At 49.0% G+C, this 20,635-nt stretch overlaps 2 protein-coding genes across 2 annotated transcripts in view; both read left to right on the forward strand.

Annotated features, from left to right (window-relative positions):
* Positions 1 to 3,297: 3,297 nt before the first annotated feature.
* LOC135818120 (uncharacterized) lies at positions 3,298 to 13,735 on the forward strand. Its single transcript, XM_065331447.1, has 5 exons — positions 3,298 to 3,567; positions 3,653 to 3,682; positions 9,697 to 10,044; positions 11,311 to 11,511; positions 11,909 to 13,735. Exons 1-5 carry the CDS (start codon positions 3,510 to 3,512, stop codon positions 12,910 to 12,912), a joined length of 1,641 nt encoding a protein of 546 aa, XP_065187519.1. The 5' UTR covers positions 3,298 to 3,509; the 3' UTR covers positions 12,913 to 13,735.
* Positions 13,736 to 18,047: 4,312 nt separating this feature from the next.
* LOC135818121 (rho GTPase-activating protein 24-like) overlaps positions 18,048 to 20,635 on the forward strand; it is a 32,105-nt gene continuing 29,517 nt past the window's right edge. The window contains exon 1 of the mRNA XM_065331450.1: positions 18,048 to 18,650. Within this exon, the coding sequence (XP_065187522.1) occupies positions 18,543 to 18,650 (108 nt within the window). The 5' untranslated portion in view covers positions 18,048 to 18,542. The remainder of the gene's footprint in view (positions 18,651 to 20,635) is intronic.

Consider the following 20,635-nt stretch of genomic DNA (forward strand, 5'->3'; position numbering starts at 1 on the left):
TGTTTTGGACTTCCCACTCTAAATAAAGAATACAAACAAACAAAACACATATCAGAGCAGCCATGGTCTTAGACTCTAAGGCCGTGCTTTGAAGCCCATCATGTTGATCGCCACACTGTTCTTTCCTGATCCAACCTCTCGGTTTAGGGATGTGCGTTGAAGCACACCATACTAACCTTCTAAGACCACCAGTTACTAAACAATCAGCTCAAGCGATAACATTGCACGACACTGACCGACGGTACTGACGTTCTACAACTATTAAACTAGCTCTAGCACATCTTGGATGCGCACCGGCTCCAACAGCCTTCCAACTTGGAAGGTTCTAAAGTTATAGAAATAACATGAGGAGTCCATACTAATAACGTACTTTTGATTTCTTCCGTGTTTGCCTTTTGGTGCGTCACCTATTGCCGTATAGGTCAATGGAGTGCCTGTAGTCTCACCAGCACTGCTACTATCCGTGACTGTGGCGACCACCATTCAATGTCCTGTCCTCCCCAAAAACCGTACCCTAACTCTCTCTCTCTCTCTCTCTCTCTCTCTCTCTCTCTCTCTCTCTCTCTCTCTCTCTCTCTCTCTCTCTCTCTCTCTCTCTCTCTCTCTCTCTCTCTCTCTCTCTCTCTCTCTCTCTCTCTCTCTCTCTCTCTCTCTCTCTCTCTCTCTCTCTCTCTCTCTCTCTCTCTCTCTCTCTCTCTCTCTCTCTCTCTCTCTCTCTCTCTCTCTCTCTCTCTCTCTCTCTCTCTCTCTCTCTCTCTCTCTCTCTCTCTCTCTCTCTCTCTCTCTCTCTCTCTCTCTCTCTCTCTCTCTTTATTTGTCTTACTCTTTTTTCGTTGTGAGCTTTCCTAGTGGATTTGTGCTTTTCAAGTAAATAAAAATACAAACTCGTTGTGCCCATTGCCCAACCTCACTGCATTAGGGACCATCGCAAAAGTTCGCAGAAGCCCCCGAAACGAAGACCGTTAGTTTCGGGGCTGACCCCCTCCCTCCCCCCTCAAACGAAACGACAGTCACAATATGGGCTTCATTATTTCACTTGGATGCTCACACATAATAATTATTATAATATACTACACAAGCATTGTTGTATCAGTGTGTAACAATGTACAGCACTTTATAAATGCAACGATGATATCACCTTGCAGTGGGTGATCTAAGAACGAGAACAGCTAGAGCTATGCAGTTGTATCCTTTGAGCATTACAATGAACGTTGATTGGTGTATATTGCTTTCACATTCCCCATGCACCTACATGTAGTCAATAGAGAGGTTTCGCTTCACGTTGTTCTGCACTACACCGTGAAATTTCACGTCGGTGTGGCAAATTTTGGCGTCGAAACTCCCGTTCATGACGCACTCATTGATAACATCATCCAACAGCAGTCATCCATGGAAGGCATATCAGGGCGGATGCGGGTACTGAAGGCAACAGCTAGGACAGCCGCTGGAAAGAAGGAGAAGGACCATGTCGTCACCCTGATGGCCCAACTCGAGCCAGACCTGCAACGCACCCTACAGCTTGCCTCGGAGAAAGGCGCCTCAAGTTGGCTGACATGTCGGCCATTGCGAAGGCATGGCTTCACCCTGCACAAGGGCGCCTTCCGCGATGCCATATGCCTCAGGTATGGATGGGATCCTGATCGCTTACCTGCAACATGCGCGTGTGGAAAGCCATTCTCGACCACCCATGCCATGTCATGTGCCATCGGTGGCTATCCCTCGTTACGGCACAACGAGGTCCGAGACCTCACAGCAGCACTGCTACGCGACGTCGCACATGATGTTCATGTTGAGCCGCACCTCCAGCCTGTGACCGGTGAGCGCTTTCCGCTGCGGTCCACCATCACGGCAGAACAAGCTCGGCTGGATGTAGTTGTCAGCGGTCTACACGGTGGACGGTTTGAGAGGACCTTTCTAGATGTCCGGGTTTTCAACCCATTTGCCCCCTCAAATCGGAAACCAACGATCGCTGGCAGCTACAGAAAGCACGAAGAGGAGAAACGGAGGAGTTATGAGAGTCGCATTCTCAACGTTGAGCACGCTTCCTTTATCCCCGTGGTGTTCAGTACGACTGGTGGCCAAGGGAAGGCAGCCTCCACTCTCTTTGGCCGCATTGCAGGCATCAAGTCTGAGAAGAATGGTGAGCCTTTCTCTGTGGCAATGGCTTTGATCAGAGCCCAGCTGTCCTTTGCTCTCGTGAAGGCGGCCGTGGCATGCCTTCGTGGGCATCGCCACAAGTCGAGCAGGTATGACCCTCATGCATATTCTGCCACACTTGCTGTCTCCGAGTGTCATCTGTAGACAACCTGTCTGTTCCCCCCAGTTTTTCCCCTTTTTTCTCTGTATCATTTTGTATGTTATAATTTCCGCGGATTCCAGTTTTTCTCCCTTCATTATAATTTAAGCGCAGTTTAGCGCGTATTGGCTTATGATTTCTTTTTCTTCTGTTTGTATTTAGCGCTTGACCGGTTATTATTTTCCTTCTCTTTATTTTGCGCTACATATTATTATTTTTCTGGTAATAATCGCATAGTTCCGTTCATGACGTGAGCTGAGGTCAACTCACGTTCGACGTGAACGCGAGTTTTTGCAAATTTAGCCTTGCTACCAGGTTGGGATTATTGACTCGATTTGTCGATTTTGCCTAAACTAGCTATAAATAATATTTGCGCGACTTTGGCATCACCAAAAATCACTTTTTTCCAGGGAGTCGTAAAAATTGGTATTTTACGACTCCCTGCTTTTTTCACTTTTTGAAGTTTTCGCTCCCAGTTTTCGCTCCTGTCGTCAGCGACACGACGTGCTTCACAAGCAACGTGAAACGAAAGCTCTTTCTGAGCTCGCGTCGACGCAAAAAATTGACGTTCACGTAAGAGCACAAATCACGCGGGTCGAAACCTCTCTAATACTTTTTTGAATTGAAGCCCGGTTTGCGATTTTCGACACCGACTCCCTCCCCCCCCCCCCCCCCCCCCAAACGTATGCTCTTCGTTTCAGGGGCTTCTGCGAACTTTTGCGATGGTCCCTTAGCATTATTGTAATTATTATACAATTTTATAGTACTACCGGTCCGTACACACAGCTGTTGTCATACTTTCGTACAGTGTAGATCTATGCTACGCATACGCATGGAGGCCTGAGTCCTAGATCCTGACTCATGTCATGACGTGCCGGGACTGCAAGCGGCCGCGCCTTCGCGTGTTCGTCCCTTTCGGAAACTTTCGTGGTCGCCACACCGATTGACCTCGCAGCACAGGGGATCGGGTATGCAGTCTATTTTGTAGTCCAGCAGTTTATGCAAGTCCATGGTTTTTTTGTGATTTCCAAACCTCTCTAGCTTCATGCTCAGGCGAGTTTCCGAAGATTGTAGATCAGTAGTTAGGTGTGTGCATTCGTTTTCATGTTTGGCACTGTTAGTAGAACGATCTCGCTTGTCAAAAATGCTAAGCGGTTGTCACTGCCATCTGGAGTGCGGTGCGTGAAGCAGGAAGTCCCGAAATTGCTAAGCTATGACGCCTGAGAGATATGCGGGAGCTCTCAAATTGGTAGCACCACTCACTCTCCTCGGTACGTCCGTGGTTGATCGTCACGGCGGGAGAACGCTGGCCAACACCAACCATTTTGTATGCTGTGGGTTTTATTTCCTATACAGTCATATCGCTATCTCTACTGGATGTTGCCGGTAAGAGTGTAAATGTTGACGTTTTTGGGTGATGGTATTTATAAGTAGTCAAAATCAATTTCATTATCATGCTTTTCGAACTTCGTGTTTCGTCCGATTCTGAGTTTGTAGAAACCCTCCATGCAATGATTTTTACCTCTGGCCCGATTATGTGTGCACCCACCGGTTTGCTTGGTGGTTGGCAGGATGCACGCGTGGCATCAAGAGCAGTTTCGCTGCTCTCTCATGCACAGCACACGTACACATGCACCATCTTACAATGTACTAGTAGCAAGAGTACTCTTATGTACTCTTGCTACTAGTACATGTAGCCTTGTAGGTTCAGTGATCTGTTCCGTACGGGCGCGCGCCGGGGCGTGTGTGTATGCGTACGCAAGCACGACGCAAGCACTACATGCACACTTTCTCACGTACTGCATACATACATTAATGTTAATAATTATCATTGTATTCGACTTGAAAAGTAATGGTTCGAAAGGCCTAGTCGAAACTGTATGGTTTCTGTGCTTCGTGTGCTGATTCGCTTTCCTCCAACCGGTTAACCAAGAATCTATACTGCAGTACGAACATACCCACATACACACAGTACACACATACACACACGTACACACATACACACACGTACACACATACACACACGTACACACACACACACACTTACACACACACACACACGTACACACACACACACACGTACACACACACACACACGTACACACACACATACACACACACACACACACACACACACACACACACATACACACACACACACACACACACACACTGTACTACTGCAGTTCGTACTCCATACAGCTACATGTACTCTGTCGGGCCACCCCACTCCCAAAAGCGGGAGACCAGAAGAGAAAAAAACGAACGGTAACATCCACGCATCGCAAGTCATGTGGCCTCTAGAACCGCGGCCTTTGCATTGCATGCAAACACACACACACACATACACACACACACACACACAAACACACACACACACACACACACATACACACACACCTTTTGGACCTTTGGAAAGCCAATCGCCAAAGGCGATGATAGCTATTAGGCGAGGCAGTAGTTGTTGTGTCGGGATAAGTCATTTGGACGGCGAAAGTCTCGGCCGCAGACACAGACAAACACTCTTGGTTGGGGCTGGCTTGGTGGCTTCTGACGGATACGCTCGCGCCAGTCCCTCCGGTCCTGAGCAAGGTGGTACCATTGCGCCTGTTTTTCCTACATATCCTGGCATCACCTGTGTCCTCTACAAGGGACTGGACATTCCAGCTCGCCACAAAGAGACTGAGAGTCTCTCGCTCCTTCCTCGACTTCCGCATCGTCCTCATCCTCGTCCACAACTATTCGAAAATTTGAAATTTTTTCAAACAAGAAACACTGCCTCGTCTCGCTTATGCTTGTGTACCTACTCCCAGCAGAGCGCAAATCCACTGGGACATGCTGTAGCAACCATGGCCTGGTCTACACCACACAGCCATGGCTGCAAACGCAGCTATCCTTCCATTTCGGTCAGAGCCCAGAAAAGTGCAACCGACCTCTTCAACTACAACTCACACACACACACACACACACACACACACACACACACACACCTGTCTTGTCCTGTCCGGAACATTGCCGTTTCCGGTTACATGACCCCTCATGGGAAAGGCGGACAGACACGGAGAGTTTGGCTGAGGTATTGTTTCACAGTGACGCCTTAGCGAGATCTCCTGGACTTTTCTTGGAGCCATTTGTTGCAGGTGTGCAGCTGGAACCCTGGAGTTGATTTGGAGCACCGATCGCATGAGCTGCAGTGGGCCTGGCAGCAAGGTAGTGAGAGCTGTTGACAGGAGCCACATGATGGTTCTGCAGGGGTGATATGGCCGTGCACCGGAGTAGCAAATGGGGGGGGGGGGGGGGCACATTCTGGCATTTGTGGACTGCCAGGCCTACGGAACCAACGACAACATCGATGCATTGCCTGCTGCTGACCTGGTCTGCTATAGGTTTGCGGCATTCTTGGGTGCATTTGCGACGTGACAGGCCGCTCTGCGAAAATGACCTTTTACGAATACGAATTCTGCACTGTATCCGATCACGGGAGGCCGGCTGTGGCGGTGAAGCAGTTGTAAATGTTCCAATAACATTAACCAATTTCCTTGGAAGTTTTAGGCGACGGATGTCCTTTCGGACAGCATCACGCCAACGCTTCCGGGGACCACATGCAGGACATGTGGGTAGAATGAACCCGAACAGTAGCTGGTGAGGAGTTTTGTCGTCGTCCATCCTGGCAAGGCGGCCAAGCCATTATTACATCCTGCATCGAAGCAGGCGAGTTGGAATGTTATTCTGCTTGGTGTCATTCCAGTTTGCCAGAACTTGGGTGGTGGATATCTGGTCACTCTCCAGACTGCCTGTTGAGTGATGCCCAGGACACGCACACAGGCATGCATATGCATATGCACACACACACACACACACACACACACACACACACACACACACACACACACACACACACACACACACACACACACACACACACACACACACACACACACACAATTGTATTATTACTTGTGACCCCATCCAAGAAAGGGATGAAAGTGGCAGAAATGACTTGCAATGATTGAAACCAGATTCAGGGCTGTCCTTAGTCTCGGGGAGTTTCTGCCCTAGTTGAGTGCAACCTTGGACGTCCAGAACACAGGCGCGTGCTCGGCAAGGGGCACGGGGGGCACGTGCACCCCCCCAAAATTTTCAATCTGGGTTTAAAAAAAAATAAGACTGCACCTCGGATGTGACACGTACACATGCAAACGGCCTTCTACACGTACACGTGCAGCGCCAACAAGAATTTTACATGTAGATCTACACTGTGCACAGCATAAACATTAATACCTTGCGACAGTCAGATTCTATCCCGGTTTCGATTTCTTGCTTTCAGGTCTGGATTCTTTGATTTCTTTCCTGAAGTATGGATATCTGACTATGACTGAGCTGCTCTTTTCATAATGTCAAATCGACCGCCGTCATTGAAGCGCAAAGCTACCACGCTGCCGCAGCTAACTCTAAGTGAAGCGTTCGGTCGTTCTGCAACTGTTGCTGCGGGAGCTGTTGCTGCAGCGAAAAAATGGGTGCCGTTTTTTGCTTTTTTCTTTGTTTCTCTTTTTATTTTCAGGCGTGGGCCATCCCCTGACCAAAATGGGTGCACTTTTTTCCTCAGCTGCTATAACAGTTACTTCATATCAATAATCCATGACTGTTCATTGTTGGTAATGAGTCAGTCTCCGGAAAAATCCACAAATCTGCTGTTTTGTGCCTTTGCGAAGTACCTGGCTTACAGGGATCCAAGGCAATTGCAATGTATGCAAATATGCTCTAAAATTAAAGAAAGGTTGCAAACAAATTATTAATTTAATTGCAGAAAATTGCCGGGGGGGCTCCCCTCGGCTCCCGTGCACCCCCCTAGTTGGGGGGCCGAGCACGCCCCTGAGAACAGCTCACAAAACACTGCATGGTGCCTGCTTGTACCATGCTGTACACTTGGTTGTCAGCCTAGTGTTGGCATGCTGTCACGTTATGAATTTTCAACTTGATCTGGGGGGGGGGGGGGAGGTAGCATGAAGCTTGTTCCAAAGTTGAAGAAAAAAGATGTTACCGTTGTGAAAAGTCGGCGTCAATTTTTCATTGCCCACTCATAAACTTGTTGAAAGGTGAAAATGAGATCAAATTTGTCCCAGGCTGAACATTCCATGTCAAACTCCGCCCTGGCTTCAGAGTAGAGTAGTTTCTGTGCCGGATGAATTGTACCAGCAAGGGCACGGGAGAATTTTGCCTGGCGCTTTTCCGACTGGAATATTCTATATGGGTTTGAGCTTGGGATCAGGTGGGTAGCATTTTCTTCGGGTATCGGGTTCGGGTAGTTTTCCATGGGTAGCACGGGTACCCGATCGGGTAATGTTTCCATGGTAGCACCACAATGCACACCGCGTACCGGCCCCTTCTCTTACACACTGGTTAGACATGCTGAGTATTACAGTAATTCCCGTAGCTATGCAGAAGACGTTACTTCAGTAACGTCTGGCGCTAGCCAGGGTCCACACAGCTTTAATTTGGTGTTTGTTTGTTTGTGTCACGCCTGGCGCTATCCCGTATCTGTCCCGTACCGTACCATCAAAGACAGCTGGCCACAAACAGCTGGCCGCAACATTCAAATAGGGCTTTCAAACGCAAAATGAAAACGTGAAGCAACTTGGAAGAATGAGTATGAATGCGAAGTGTATCGGGGAATGCATGTAGGGCGATAGTGCGGGTTCGAATCCCAGGTTATGCCTTGAAAAAATAGGAGAATTGAAAAATTTATATCATCCTCATGCTTTTTTTAAGGCGGTAGACGTTGTCGTATTACCCTCGACCGTACCTGCCCCGTACCGTACCGTACCATCAAAGACAGCTGGCCACAATATTCAAATAGGGCTTTGAAATGCAAGATCATAACGTGAAGCCACTTGGAAGAATTAGTATGCATGTGAAGTGTATCGGGGGATGCATGCAGGGCGATAGTGCGGGTTCGAATCCCAGGTTATGTCTGAAAAAAAATAGGAGAAATTTATAAGAAAATCTATAACATCCCTATGCCTTTTTTGCCTAGGTCATCAAGGCAAAAAAGCATAACGTAGGGCGCTGAGCTTCCAAGCTCTCTCGTTTGTACACGTACACTGTACATGATGTCATCTGTGACTTCTGGTTTTCGGGTACTATTCTGTACCAGTACCCGAGGTCCTCACGGGTACCCGGCTACCTGTGCACACCACTAGTTTGAGCCATCCTTTGAGTATAGCCTCCGTCCCGTGATGAATTCTCTCATGCAGATTCTGTGGTGGTCTACCGGCGTGCATTGATTTTGTACATGAAGGACTGAAATCCAATGCGCACCGTAAAAGCCTGTATGAACGCCTACCAAGTATAACGCCCACATGCCGGTTGTCAACACTCTTGTCCCTTTTTCTAGCCCACCTCCGTGTGAACGCCCATGGGCGAAATCACAGGCCCAGAACACAGTGGAGTGCATACGCAGCTCCACTTGTATGTACGATATGGTAGTATTATTATTATTATACGCACGTCCACGTTTACGTCAACAGTAAGTCCACGTATTCGCATGTGCCAGAAGACAGGCAGAGTGGGCAGAGAGGAAAACAAAAAATAAAAGTAAAAAATAAATGTAAGACAGCAGGCGATAGGCACATAACGCATGTTCGATGATAGGTGCTCAATGCATGGGATCTATTCGAAAGATCAAAAAATAAAACAAGAATAACAGACAACGACGATAGGTTTGTAACTCATGGTCGATGGTAAGTGCTAAATGCACGGGATCTGTACAATGCCTCTGTCCCATCCGTTAGTTATACGGTAGTATAGTGTACAGTATACAGTGCTAACTCGGTACACAGGACGGCATGTTGATGTGAAAATCAGTTTGATTTCACTTATCCGAAATAACGCCTGGGTCCACATTAGCGCCCAGGCCCAAATTGACGCCCATGTTCTGGACCTTCACTAACGTTTCCGCCCAGGGTCTTATTACGGGCTTTTACGCTATTTCTTCCCGGGAGAAGTTGATCCCACCTGCTGAGATTGAGTAGAAGCATCGTTTTTGCAAAGGCCTGGAACCTCCTACCAGGAGTTCTGTGCCAGCCAGCAGTGTTATTGTCAAGGGCACAAGTATCAGGCAACCAGGTGCAGCACCAAGAATCAAAGCTGCTGCGAGTGGTTCATGAGACGCTTTGAAGAAGTCCATTCCAAGCGTGTAAGTAGTTGCGGTACAGTGTTCAGTGTGGAGAGCCGTTCACAAAATTGTGGTCCTGGGTAGGCAACTCCAGGCCCAAGGCAACGCCTGTACGCGGGTGCCTTCTGATGTAGCTGCACCAGTAGGCAGTGCTGTTGTTGCTACATCATGCGTACGTATGTGTTGTTCTGTGTGTGTGTGCTGTGCTTTGTGTGTATCGTTGCAGCAAGTACTCATCTGAACGTATGGGCAGATAGCACGGCTGAGGAGCAGTCCAGGCAGAAATACTCGGTCAAGTATGGAGTGAATTTCCCTCTGCACCCCATCAAGGTCTTCTGCCGGGCGATCGCCGATGACAATGGCCACGAGCTCGAACAGCAGCAAGGTGTGTCGGTAGTCTGGAAGCTGAAATCGGCGGCGTCTGACTTGACTTTGGCCAGTGGTACCGGCTTCGGTAACGACATCTCAACCACCGTCACTCTCAACGCTTCAGTCAACTCGCAGACGCTCCAGTGCGTGCTTCGCACTCAGCTAACGCAACACCCCATCGACTGGGCCACAGTCCAGGTTGCAGGTACTATATAGCATGTTATTTTAGGTGTACTTGGTACCGTAAAGTACCGCCAGAGCGCCCCGCCATCTCGTCCTCTCGCCGGCGCAATGTGGAGGTGGTGTCCTGTCTGTGGGTCATACGACACGAACCTTGTACGCACGTAATCCGTACTCAGTTTGCCTTTGAGCGGACACGAGCTCCACACAAAAACCTGCTAAGTGTGACCTTAGTGCGCTAAGGTTCTCACACTGTACAAACGTTGTTGCACTCTGCCATACGATTTTCCTTTCCCTGTCTGTAAACTGGCCCATCGCAAAAGTTGAGCTTGGCTCAACTTTTCCGATGCGATATGCTATGCGCTGGACGATTTTGACCTTTTTCTGCAGCAAAGTTGTACAAAGGTCCAAGAGTTGCTTCCAGACTTGTAAAAGTTGTGCCCAGCCAAGCGAATACATGCACCATGGTGATGTACTCACCTGCATTGAACTTCGCGCCAAATCAGCAAAGCGACGTCACATCGCTGACTTCTTCCGTGTGTGGCGTTTCGCGAGTTCGCATTGGGCATCGCAAAAAAAAGCTGAGAATCCCGCCTGATGGGGTCACATTTCACTGTCCGCCATCACTCACGTGCTTCTCGCCTACTGAGCTGAAGGTTGTTTGTATTGTTGTATATGTACACCGTACTGCACCGGCAGCCTGGGTGGTGAATTGCCGTCCCTGTCGAAACACCAGCTGGAAAACGATGCTGTGTGTGTGTGGTGGCAGTGGTGGGGGGGGGGGGGGGGTGTCAACAGTATTATGCGGTAAGTTGTATTATACGGTAAGTTCCAAACGTCATTCTCTGCTGGACCCAGACGCTATCTCCTTTGTGCGCCCACTTCACTGCACATAGATACAATGCCATGTACATGGACTTCAAGTACTGTCTGTCAGACATGGTATTATAACGAGTCGCAAATTTAGTGATTATCCCAAATTCAAAGGTTAACGGGAAGATACGTAACCGTCGTTAGCGATCTTGCAGTCTTCAGGCATATCCGCACATAACACATACGGGCATTACAGCCTCAACAGAACTTTAACGAGGAAATGTCACTGTAGTAAAAACGTTAGATTTACTTCCTCGCCATATTTACATGTCTTACAGTGCCCTATTTTCTGGAGTATAAGCCGCAGCCAGATTTTTTGTCACGAAATACAGACATCTCCTCCGTTTAGTAGTATAAGCCGCTCTATGTGCACCGAGTTTTACTGTGTCGAATTATGCACGTGTCCTGCTGTCCACAGCAATTGCCGGCCTGACGCCCTGGTCCGAGTGGTCGGTGTGTGAGCCAGTGTGCGGACAGAGTAGGTTCCGGCGACGCCGGCGCTCCTGCTTCAATCCGGCTGCGAAACCGTTGAATGAGGTGTGCCCAAAGGCAGCGAGTCAGGCCACTTCTGCACCGTGTGACGCACTACCTTGCCCCACTGCCGCAGTGAAACAGCCTCGTGAGTGAAGCCTGCTTTCTGTCTCCTTGTCTCTCTCTCTCTCTCTCTCTCTCTCTCTTTCCGTCTGTCTGTATGTATGTATGGCAGCATTGGCTCTCTCTCTCTATGTCTGTCTGTCTGTCTGTCTCTCTCTCTCTGTATCGCTCTCCCTGTCTCTCTCTCTCTCTCTCTCTCTCTCTCTCTCTCTTTGTCTGTCTGTCTCTATGTCCGTCTCTCTCTCTCTCTCTCTCTCTCTCTATCTATCTATCTATCTGTCTCGGTTCTCTCTTTTGCTCTCTCTCTCTCTCTCTCTCTCTCTCTCTCTCAATGGAAAGTTTGAAATATGTTGAGACCCCCCGCTTTTATGGATAAGCCATGCGTGTCAATATGTGTTGTTGTAAAATGTGGATGCTGGCAGAGAAACCGATTCACGTGGACAATGGCCTGGCGCAGCGCACTGAGGAGCGTAACCTGCGCATCATCGTCGCCTGCAGCAGCGGTCTGATCGGCTCTCTACTCCTGTCGGCCGTCATCGCCTGCTGGCGGCGCCTGCAGCTCGAGCAGCAGGAGCAGCAACGGCAGCTGCTGCAGCCGGAAGCCACCGAGCCACGCTACCACGGCCTGAATGACCAGCGGACTCTTCGCGTTGCGCCGCCGCCGACGTATCATGAGACTTACCACCTTGACATCAGTCAGATCGAGGAGGTCGAGATGGCTAACGTCTCCGGCGGCTCCTTGCCAAGAACCTCTACGCCCCTGTCACCCGGTAACAACCCAACCTCGCGGCCATCAAGTCCCAACCAGGATGCACCGACTTCTGCTGCTTCCTCTCCGACTCTGGACAGCGCGCAAGCCGTGTCTGCGACTGCCGAGTCCGGTGAAGTAGCCGCAGAGGACTGTCCGCTCCAAGGAGATGCATCCATCGGCTCTGTTGTAGCAGCAGCAGCAGGCACCACTGCAGCATCGCAATCCACGCAGGGCACGCCGGTCAGCTGTCGCGCACAGCAAACGGATCAGGCGCTGCAGCACTCATCAACGACGTCATCGTCTTCCGCCGCCCCAGCAGCCGCTTGCGCAGGCGGCGTCACCACGACAACTGTTGCATCGGCCACACCTAGGCCGCTGGCGACGAGCGTTGCCAATAGCAGCAGCAGCCCCACGCAGTCGCATCGCTCGTCCATACCCGCGCCGGGGAGTTCCCAGCATAGTGTTGCCACGGCGGGCTCAGACAGAGCGGACGCCGCTAGCACGACCGCCTCGTTGGCCGCCGCAGAGCCTGTCGACATCCTGCAGCGCACGGCCATCACGTGCGATTACGTCGTCGACCATCTGAAGAGCGGCATCACAGAGGACGAGTGTCCGATGGACAGCGACGAGGATCTGTCCTGGTGCAATCTGTCCGACACCGCGCCGCTGATGTAGCACTGTGCACGCTGCATCGCCCCTCACGGCGGCCGCTTTTCCTGCCGCCACTATGTCTCGTGATTCGTACTTCTTCGCGTGCGCGTGTGTGTTAGAGGTCCGCTCCGTCGGTCGGAGTCCGTTTTGTTTTGTTCTGCACAACGCTGACTTGATAGCACATTATTTTCTTTTAATCTGATACCTGTTGACATGTAGGAGCAGAGTACACTGTATAATTTATAGCAATCAACGTGGCTGGATTCCACTATTTCACTACCATCTCCTGTCCTAATGAATGTGTTTGTTTGTTTTTTAAATTGGGAGACTCTATTCTTTACAACGTCGAGTTAGTCAACTGGTTTCAGGTATGCACCCATTCGCTGGGTTCTCCACTTGAGAGAGAGAGAGAGAGAGAGAGAGAGTGTGTGTGTGTGTGTGTGTGTGTGTGTGTGTGTGTGCATGCGTGTGTATGCGTGTGTGTGTGTGTGTGTGCGTTCACTACTCATCCGGCTGGTCTGGTTGCTGCCCTTGTGGATACTACGCTGTGCCCATCACGACGTTTGCGGCGGAACAGGCGGACGTCACCTGAACCCCCTGTGCCTGAGGCATCGCACTAGTTCTGGCATATCGGATAATATAATCCTCTCTTCTTCGGTGACATCCATCACAATGATAATTTAGCCTCGGTATGCCAATGTGAAGCCAATGCAGCATGTGTTTCAACTTTCAACCACTTGTTCTGTTGCTAATGGCCTGTTCGTTTTTTTGTTGTGCAATTCCAATTTCTCGCATCTCCTAGTCTTGACCGCCATTTTTTCTATTTGTTTGAAAGAAACGATGCAGTCCATGACGAAAACGAAGCAAGAACACAGAACGTGTGTTCCCATGCCATACTGGCGCATGTGGCACTGCACGTGTGTGCGTGGGCGGTGTGAGTGGGGGTAAGCTTAGTGCAGGGAGTCGTAAAATACCGGTATTTTACGACTCCCTGGCTTAGTGGTAGAGTACAGTTGGCCATAAGCGAGCGCACTCGTTCTACGGCAAAGAGTCTGAGTTGTGACTGTTGGTTCCACTGTCCACATGCCATAATCACGTTCTACTTCGACTACCAAGACGCCAGGCGTACAAACCTGGTTTTTTATTTTTAGAAAAACGATCCTGTCAGCTTTTCTATGGTTTGTACTGAAACTACTCCCTGCAGCTGTACTGGCATACCGTATCATCAAGAGTGCATGCATATGGCCTCTTGGTATCATGCACTGCATCTGACGTCGCAAAAACCAGGGACCATGTACTAGGGAGTAGTAAAGTATTTTTTTTCAAATTTACTGCTCAGGAGAAACAAACACAGCTAGTTCATCGTGTGTCGGCGTTGCTGCAGCAACCAACATGGCCAATATCATGATTGTGATCAGGGAGTCGTAAAATACCGGTATATTACGACTCCCTGATTGTGACCCATACAGTCATGTACAGTGTACTAGTAGATGCAGGGAGTCGTCAAATACCGACCTGCATGTACTAGTAGTAGTCGGGCGCGTGCCCCGTATGGGTTCCTGGGTGCCCAGAACCCCCTCTTTTTCGCTCAAAATGCAGGATTTTGCTTCATTTTTTGAAAATGTTCCCGGGGAGACCCCCGGAACCCCCCTTGAAGGGCACTGGCGCACGCGCCTGGTAGTAGTAGTAGTAGTAGTAGTAGTAGTAGTAGTAGTAGTAGTAGTAGTAGTAGTAGTAGTAGTAGTAGAATTTATTATTTTGATAGGGAAGGCCCTACAGACGTTGCCGTCTTGTTACAGGGAACCCTAAGTGCTCTTTACAGAGCGGGAACAAAAACGGATAGATGCTCAACCTGACGACACGAGACAGGCAGAGAATTCCACCTATCAGCGCCAAGGAAAGAAATAGAGAGCATGCCATATCTAGTGGTAGTGAGCGGGCACTGTATTTGACGACTCCCTGGCTGGTTAGGTGGGGAGTTGGAACCAACAGGGTTTGGTTAAGGTTATGTGATGGATGTGAACCAGGGAGTAGTAAAATACATACTACTCCCTGATGACTGTGAACCCACTCTAACTGTGTTAACCCTGAATCCGTATACTGCAGTACATGTATCACGACGCACATCTAGTAGATTCTACATCCTTGCCATGTTTCGATATGCTAGCAGCACTGTCACACCGTGGGATATCATAATGGATCGTGTTCTGAAAATACCTTTCCCAAGAAGTAGCACTGCTCCGGTCACTGTCAGGAGGCACCTTGCGTGCATTGGTTCATACACCCAGTGCACCGCCACTGTGACTGCCGTAGCCATGGTAATTCAACTGGGTTGGCTTTGAAGGTAAGGTTCAGCACCACAATCATGATTTATTATGATACAGTGGAGATTGGATATAACGACCTTGGATATAACGACCTTGGATATAACGACCTTGGGTATAACGACCTTGGGTATAACGACAAATCGAGTTTAGCGACACAATTCTGTTGCCCAAGTCGTTTAGCAAGTCCTTTCTGTACATTACAGATCGGGACGACCTCGAAAATAACGACAGATCGAATTTACTGACACGTTTTGGTGCCCGAAGACCTGAAAAACAGTGAAAATACATCGGATATAACGACTTTCCTCTTGTATCAGGCAGTCTGGCATGTCTGGAACATGGTATATGGCTGTGCCACGTGCCCGGACCTCCGGGTCACTCAATTATGTGTGCTTTACATTGCACGTTGTAGCCGCATTGCAGCGGTGCGGGATGACTTTACCGTCGACGTCCTTGAACAATGCATGCAAGACAAATGCACATCTGTTATCCACATGTACCTGTACATGTACATGAATCGTACATTGTATATCTACAATACATTTCTGTCATTTTTCCACAACATTTTGATAATACATTATTGCATACTAAATGTGAAGATCGGGTTTAGTGACAGATCGAATATAAATCGACATTTTGCTTTCTCCCGAATGACTGTCGTTATATCCAAATTGGTAACACATGTAGTGTTGACAGTGGCCACCAGTGCAGTGGCAGTACTCCCTGGTGCCGTGGTAGCAAGAGAATATACCCCCCCCCCCCCCCCACACACACACACATACACAATTATACTCTTGGTGGTAGCCACTACAAGTAGGGGGACTCGGAGTACTGTTTTGTTAGTACCTGCCTTGCAGGCCCGACGGAACCGGTCTGGTCCGGTTTTTCAGGCCGCATGGCCGGACCAACAATTTTTGGCCGCCAACGCCTGGTTACTTGGTTACGTCAAACAAAAACTCCTTCCGCCTGTCCTGCCTGCCCTGCCCTGCCTTGACTTGAGACTTCTTGAGTTGTACATGTTACAGTGGGACACGTAGTCGTTCAGTGCGTTGTCCCAGCTCAGCGCGATCCAAGTCCGCCACCGGATGTGCAGATGGTGGCCACCTGTTCATACTGGAGGGACCGCTTTGGCGTCGATACTTCGCTCGTGGCCAGGACTAAAACCCGCAACAGTCAGTACAATCGGGATAATGTCGTTCAGTCTGGGTTGATTGCGACAATGGCAATGGGTTCCAGCGGACTAAAATGTAACCTGCTGATGAGGCTCGATAGAATCATGCTACGATGACCCGACTTGTAAACCTGAGATCCCTTTTCTGCCTCCCCCCATTGCTACTTCCATTTTCGTATTTTCGTATTTTTATTTCTTTTTCTCTTCATTTCTGACTCTTCTTACTGTGGTTGTCATCGCTTTCATAATACTGAGCAGAACTGCCCGTTTGACATGCGATGTAAAATAAATAAATAAACAACAACAACAACAACAACAACAACAACAACAACAACAACAACAACAAAAACTCTCTTATTGGCCATTGGCTATCGTGAGAATAAAGATTTGAAACCGCAGCATGGAGCACTGTCTGCTGGGAGAGATTGCGCTAAGATCTACAATGTACATGTACTGTAGGTGAATATACATGTAGTGCTTTGTGTACCAAGATCTCGATGTACAAATTCTATGCTCGAATCTCGCGTGGCATAATCATCGATATAATGAATCACCGAATATTTAGAGCTTGCGGCGCATCCGGATCCGGAATCGAACACCCATTTTATGTGCGGCCATGCATGATTGCGTGTCACGTGGCCGATCAATGCCAACGGTTTCCTCTCACAGTCTCACACAGACCTGAGACCTGCAGACAGTGCAGTTTATTGATCATCGCAGTGAGCCGCACATGTGCACAGGATCGGCGGACGCAGTTTTTGATTGGTCTGGTCATGACATTGTCTTTGCGTAGGATAAGCCAGGGACACATCATACATTACCTCTCTAGCAGTAAACAATGGGTAGGCGGCCAAACAGTTGGTCCGGCCATGTCCTGACCAACCCTACCAGTTCCGCCATTCCCCGGCCTTGTCGTAGTTGTTTCCAAGTGATCACAGTTCACACCGGTGCAACAGCGTGCGGTAAATCTCCCTTGCTCTTCTGGCGACCTTGGGCTTGAAGCTGGCTTAATCCCGAACGCGAGGGTGGGTCGTTATCAACGTCCACTCCCAGGGATAGTCTTGGACCTTTCCAATCCAGGTACGACTGAGCTTGTTACATGGCTGTCTGTCCTCAACACTCCTGTCGGTGGACCGTGGTTCCGATTGCACTACCGGTGCTCGCGGAAGTCTTCCTCGCCGTCCGTGGATGCAAGCTGACTCTACGTACGTGTAGCTCACTGGATACGCAGCGTTATGAGTTATGACAGACTGTCTACTGAGTCTGTGGCTGTCAGTGTCATCCTAGGCATAGGCACACTGGAGCAAGCGATCACCTGTCCTTCAATCAAGGCTTGAAGGCGTACTTCGTAGATCTACGGTTCACCTTCACCTTCGAGGCTTCATACGTCGTTCACCTAGGCTAAAGTCGTTCACCTTTAGGCTTCAGCCGCTCAAGCACAAGCCAGGCATCTCCCGGCGGCAGTTCACATTAAATTTTTTTATTAATACTAGTCGTAGCACCACTAGTAGTAGCTCTACTCATACTAATCTTGTACTGTGCTGCATTGTAGTTGGGCCGCATGTGTGGCGCAGCACTACCGCAGTCACTCGTATACATGATACGACGTACTCTTCATGTGTCTTGTCAGCAGCTGTGCTGGCACGACCCTCACTCCTCACCTCAGCGCAACCTAGCTCGGCCAAGGGAAAGCCTTTGGGCGCCTGCCAGTGACCGCCGAGGCGTACACTATTTTTCATGTGTTGGGCATCAGTTACGATCGTGTCTGACAGCATTTCGGATCAAGGTAAAGTGGAGCGCAACGTAGAACGTAGCCCCCATAGCGTGGCCTTCACAGGCTTCAGGTCTCATCGCACACGTCGTGTATCGCTTCTAGCTGTTGTTTGTGGGTCAATAATAGTTTGATGCGGCCACTACTAGTACTGTACTACAGTCATAATGATTCTTTGAGTACGTCTACAGTCTCCCTTGCTGTTCGGTAATTCGGCGAGGCTGCGTGCTCCGCTGAGCGATCTCCCTTGCCTCTGCTAGTATAGGCTGAAGGCAGTGAAGGCCCACGCCACTACTATCAGTACTGGCTAAGCACTCCGGACTGACCAGCATCTTGATCAGGGCCAGGGCAGCCCGACACACGTCCCCACCCGGCCAGGCCGAGCATGGCTGATATCCGGCTCTTCCCCGCCGACCGGGTGCATGTGCCGGACGGCGGCGCGTTCTCGTCACCGTCCGCGGACGAGCTGGTATCGCTGCGTCGGACATACGTGGTGAGTGACTACCACACTTGTGATTGTATTTTAGGCGTGCCGCTGTACCACGGCGAATGGCTAATGCCATGGTAATGTTTTATTCATTAGTTGAGGGAATGGGAAATTGTTATGTTACACATTATTTTAGCAAACTTCACTTCTAAACTCCAAAAAAACCGGTCAACTTACAGCACATGTTTCATTCAGTCTTCGTAACATGATACTGTGTCTCTGAAACTTGCTTTTATTTGCATACCCCACCCCTAGAGCACACACTGCGACCAAGTGGTCATCTGAGTTTCTTTGAAACCGTTCAATACTTGTGCTGGTACATAAGCTGCCAAAAAATGCACAACCCCTAATAAAAAAGGGAGCAATATGGCTGTACTCTTGGTAATAGGCTAATAGGCTAGTAGTAGCCAAAGAAATACAATGTCATGTATGTCATGTACATGTGCAGTCATGTACATGTACATGTAGTTCTGCTCCTCTTGGCAGGTTGGTTGCCTGCCAGTACAGGCACGTACACTGGTGGTATGTACATGTACCTCGTAGGCCTACATGTTCGTGTACTGTAAATATACAAATTTTCGGCAGCTATTTAATTTCGGTTATATTCGGCACCGACCCAAAACGCCTAAATTAAAACGCCGATGAAAATTTTCACAGCATCTGTCGCACTATACCGTGCCCTCTACCCCACGCCGAAAATAAATCGCCGCCGAAACGTCAAAAATCGTGAAGTGCCGAAATTTTGCAGCGCCGAAATTTTGTATATTAAAGTAGCTACTGTATCTGCCCTCCAGTGCTACAATTATGTACATGCAGGTCGCAGAACCTGCACTGGCAGCAGCCAACGCTGACATGTTGCAATGTTATTATCGTATGTAACTAATGACTTACACCGTTGCAGTAACCACATTCTGCCGCATGGCAACTTCCCCATGTCAGATGTCTCACCCCCAAGGGCCAAGATGAAGTCAGTAGTAGAAGTACCAGGCTGATCGAAAAGGCGAACACCCACATACTGTAACACAATGAGTGGGACACGTATTTCTGGGAGGAAGCAACCCTTGCCCTTGGCCTTGGGACGATGAGAGGGCAACTGTATGTATGCCTGTTCAATGACAATGGGTGAAGTGAGATCAATTACTAGTACATGTATGATAATAGCAACTACCGTTACTTGAACCACACACTACAATTGTATGGTCACCAGGGAGCTCCTGAAACCAACCTATACAATCATGCACACAATCTGCGGACAGAACTGTTTCGTCCTTTGTGGACATCAGCGCAGCACAGAGAAAATGAACATCATGTACATGTACCGGTACTTACGCGCATGACTCCCACAGTCCCAGGCTCAAACGCCCATCATCCTGCAACTACTGCACTTGAGCAAACTGAGGTACAGCTACATGACAATAATTATTGTTATAAAGTGGAGTCCTACATGGCCACACAAGAATTCCTCAGAACTGGTTCTGCTACTGTACACTTGCTGTAGCTTCATCAGAAGATGGAAATCAAAGACATAATACTTGAAGTACTGGAATAAAGCGGTGGCAGTCAAGGGTGAAACAGATCACAGCTACATGTCCATGTTGGCCATGACAATTGTGAATTCGTGATACAGTACTTCGAAAAGCAGTTTAGTTGTAGTGGAGGTGTGGGCAATGGTGCAAGAGTGGATGGACATTGGCGAGATATCTACACTGTTTAGCTAGTAGGTCCAGCGAAAATGAGACCTTTTGAAACAATTTCTAGCGCTAAAAGAGCCTCGAAGTCGCAGGAGCTGCTAGTCACTTTCAGAACGCCAGGATGATATTGGGTGAGATCAAGACCTCATCTCACCTCGTCGTCACACCACAGTATGGGACTCATAATTTCAATCTATCATTATGCATGTACATGGCACGACTTGTAGATCTACACGTGTGACTCTTGGTGAAACTGATAAAGTCTGGTGGTGAAAATGAAAGAGGTGATGATTTCGGGAG

Source organism: Sycon ciliatum, chromosome 5 (assembly GCF_964019385.1).
Source record: "Sycon ciliatum chromosome 5, ocSycCili1.1, whole genome shotgun sequence".
Taxonomy (NCBI): Eukaryota; Metazoa; Porifera; class Calcarea; order Leucosolenida; family Sycettidae; genus Sycon; species Sycon ciliatum.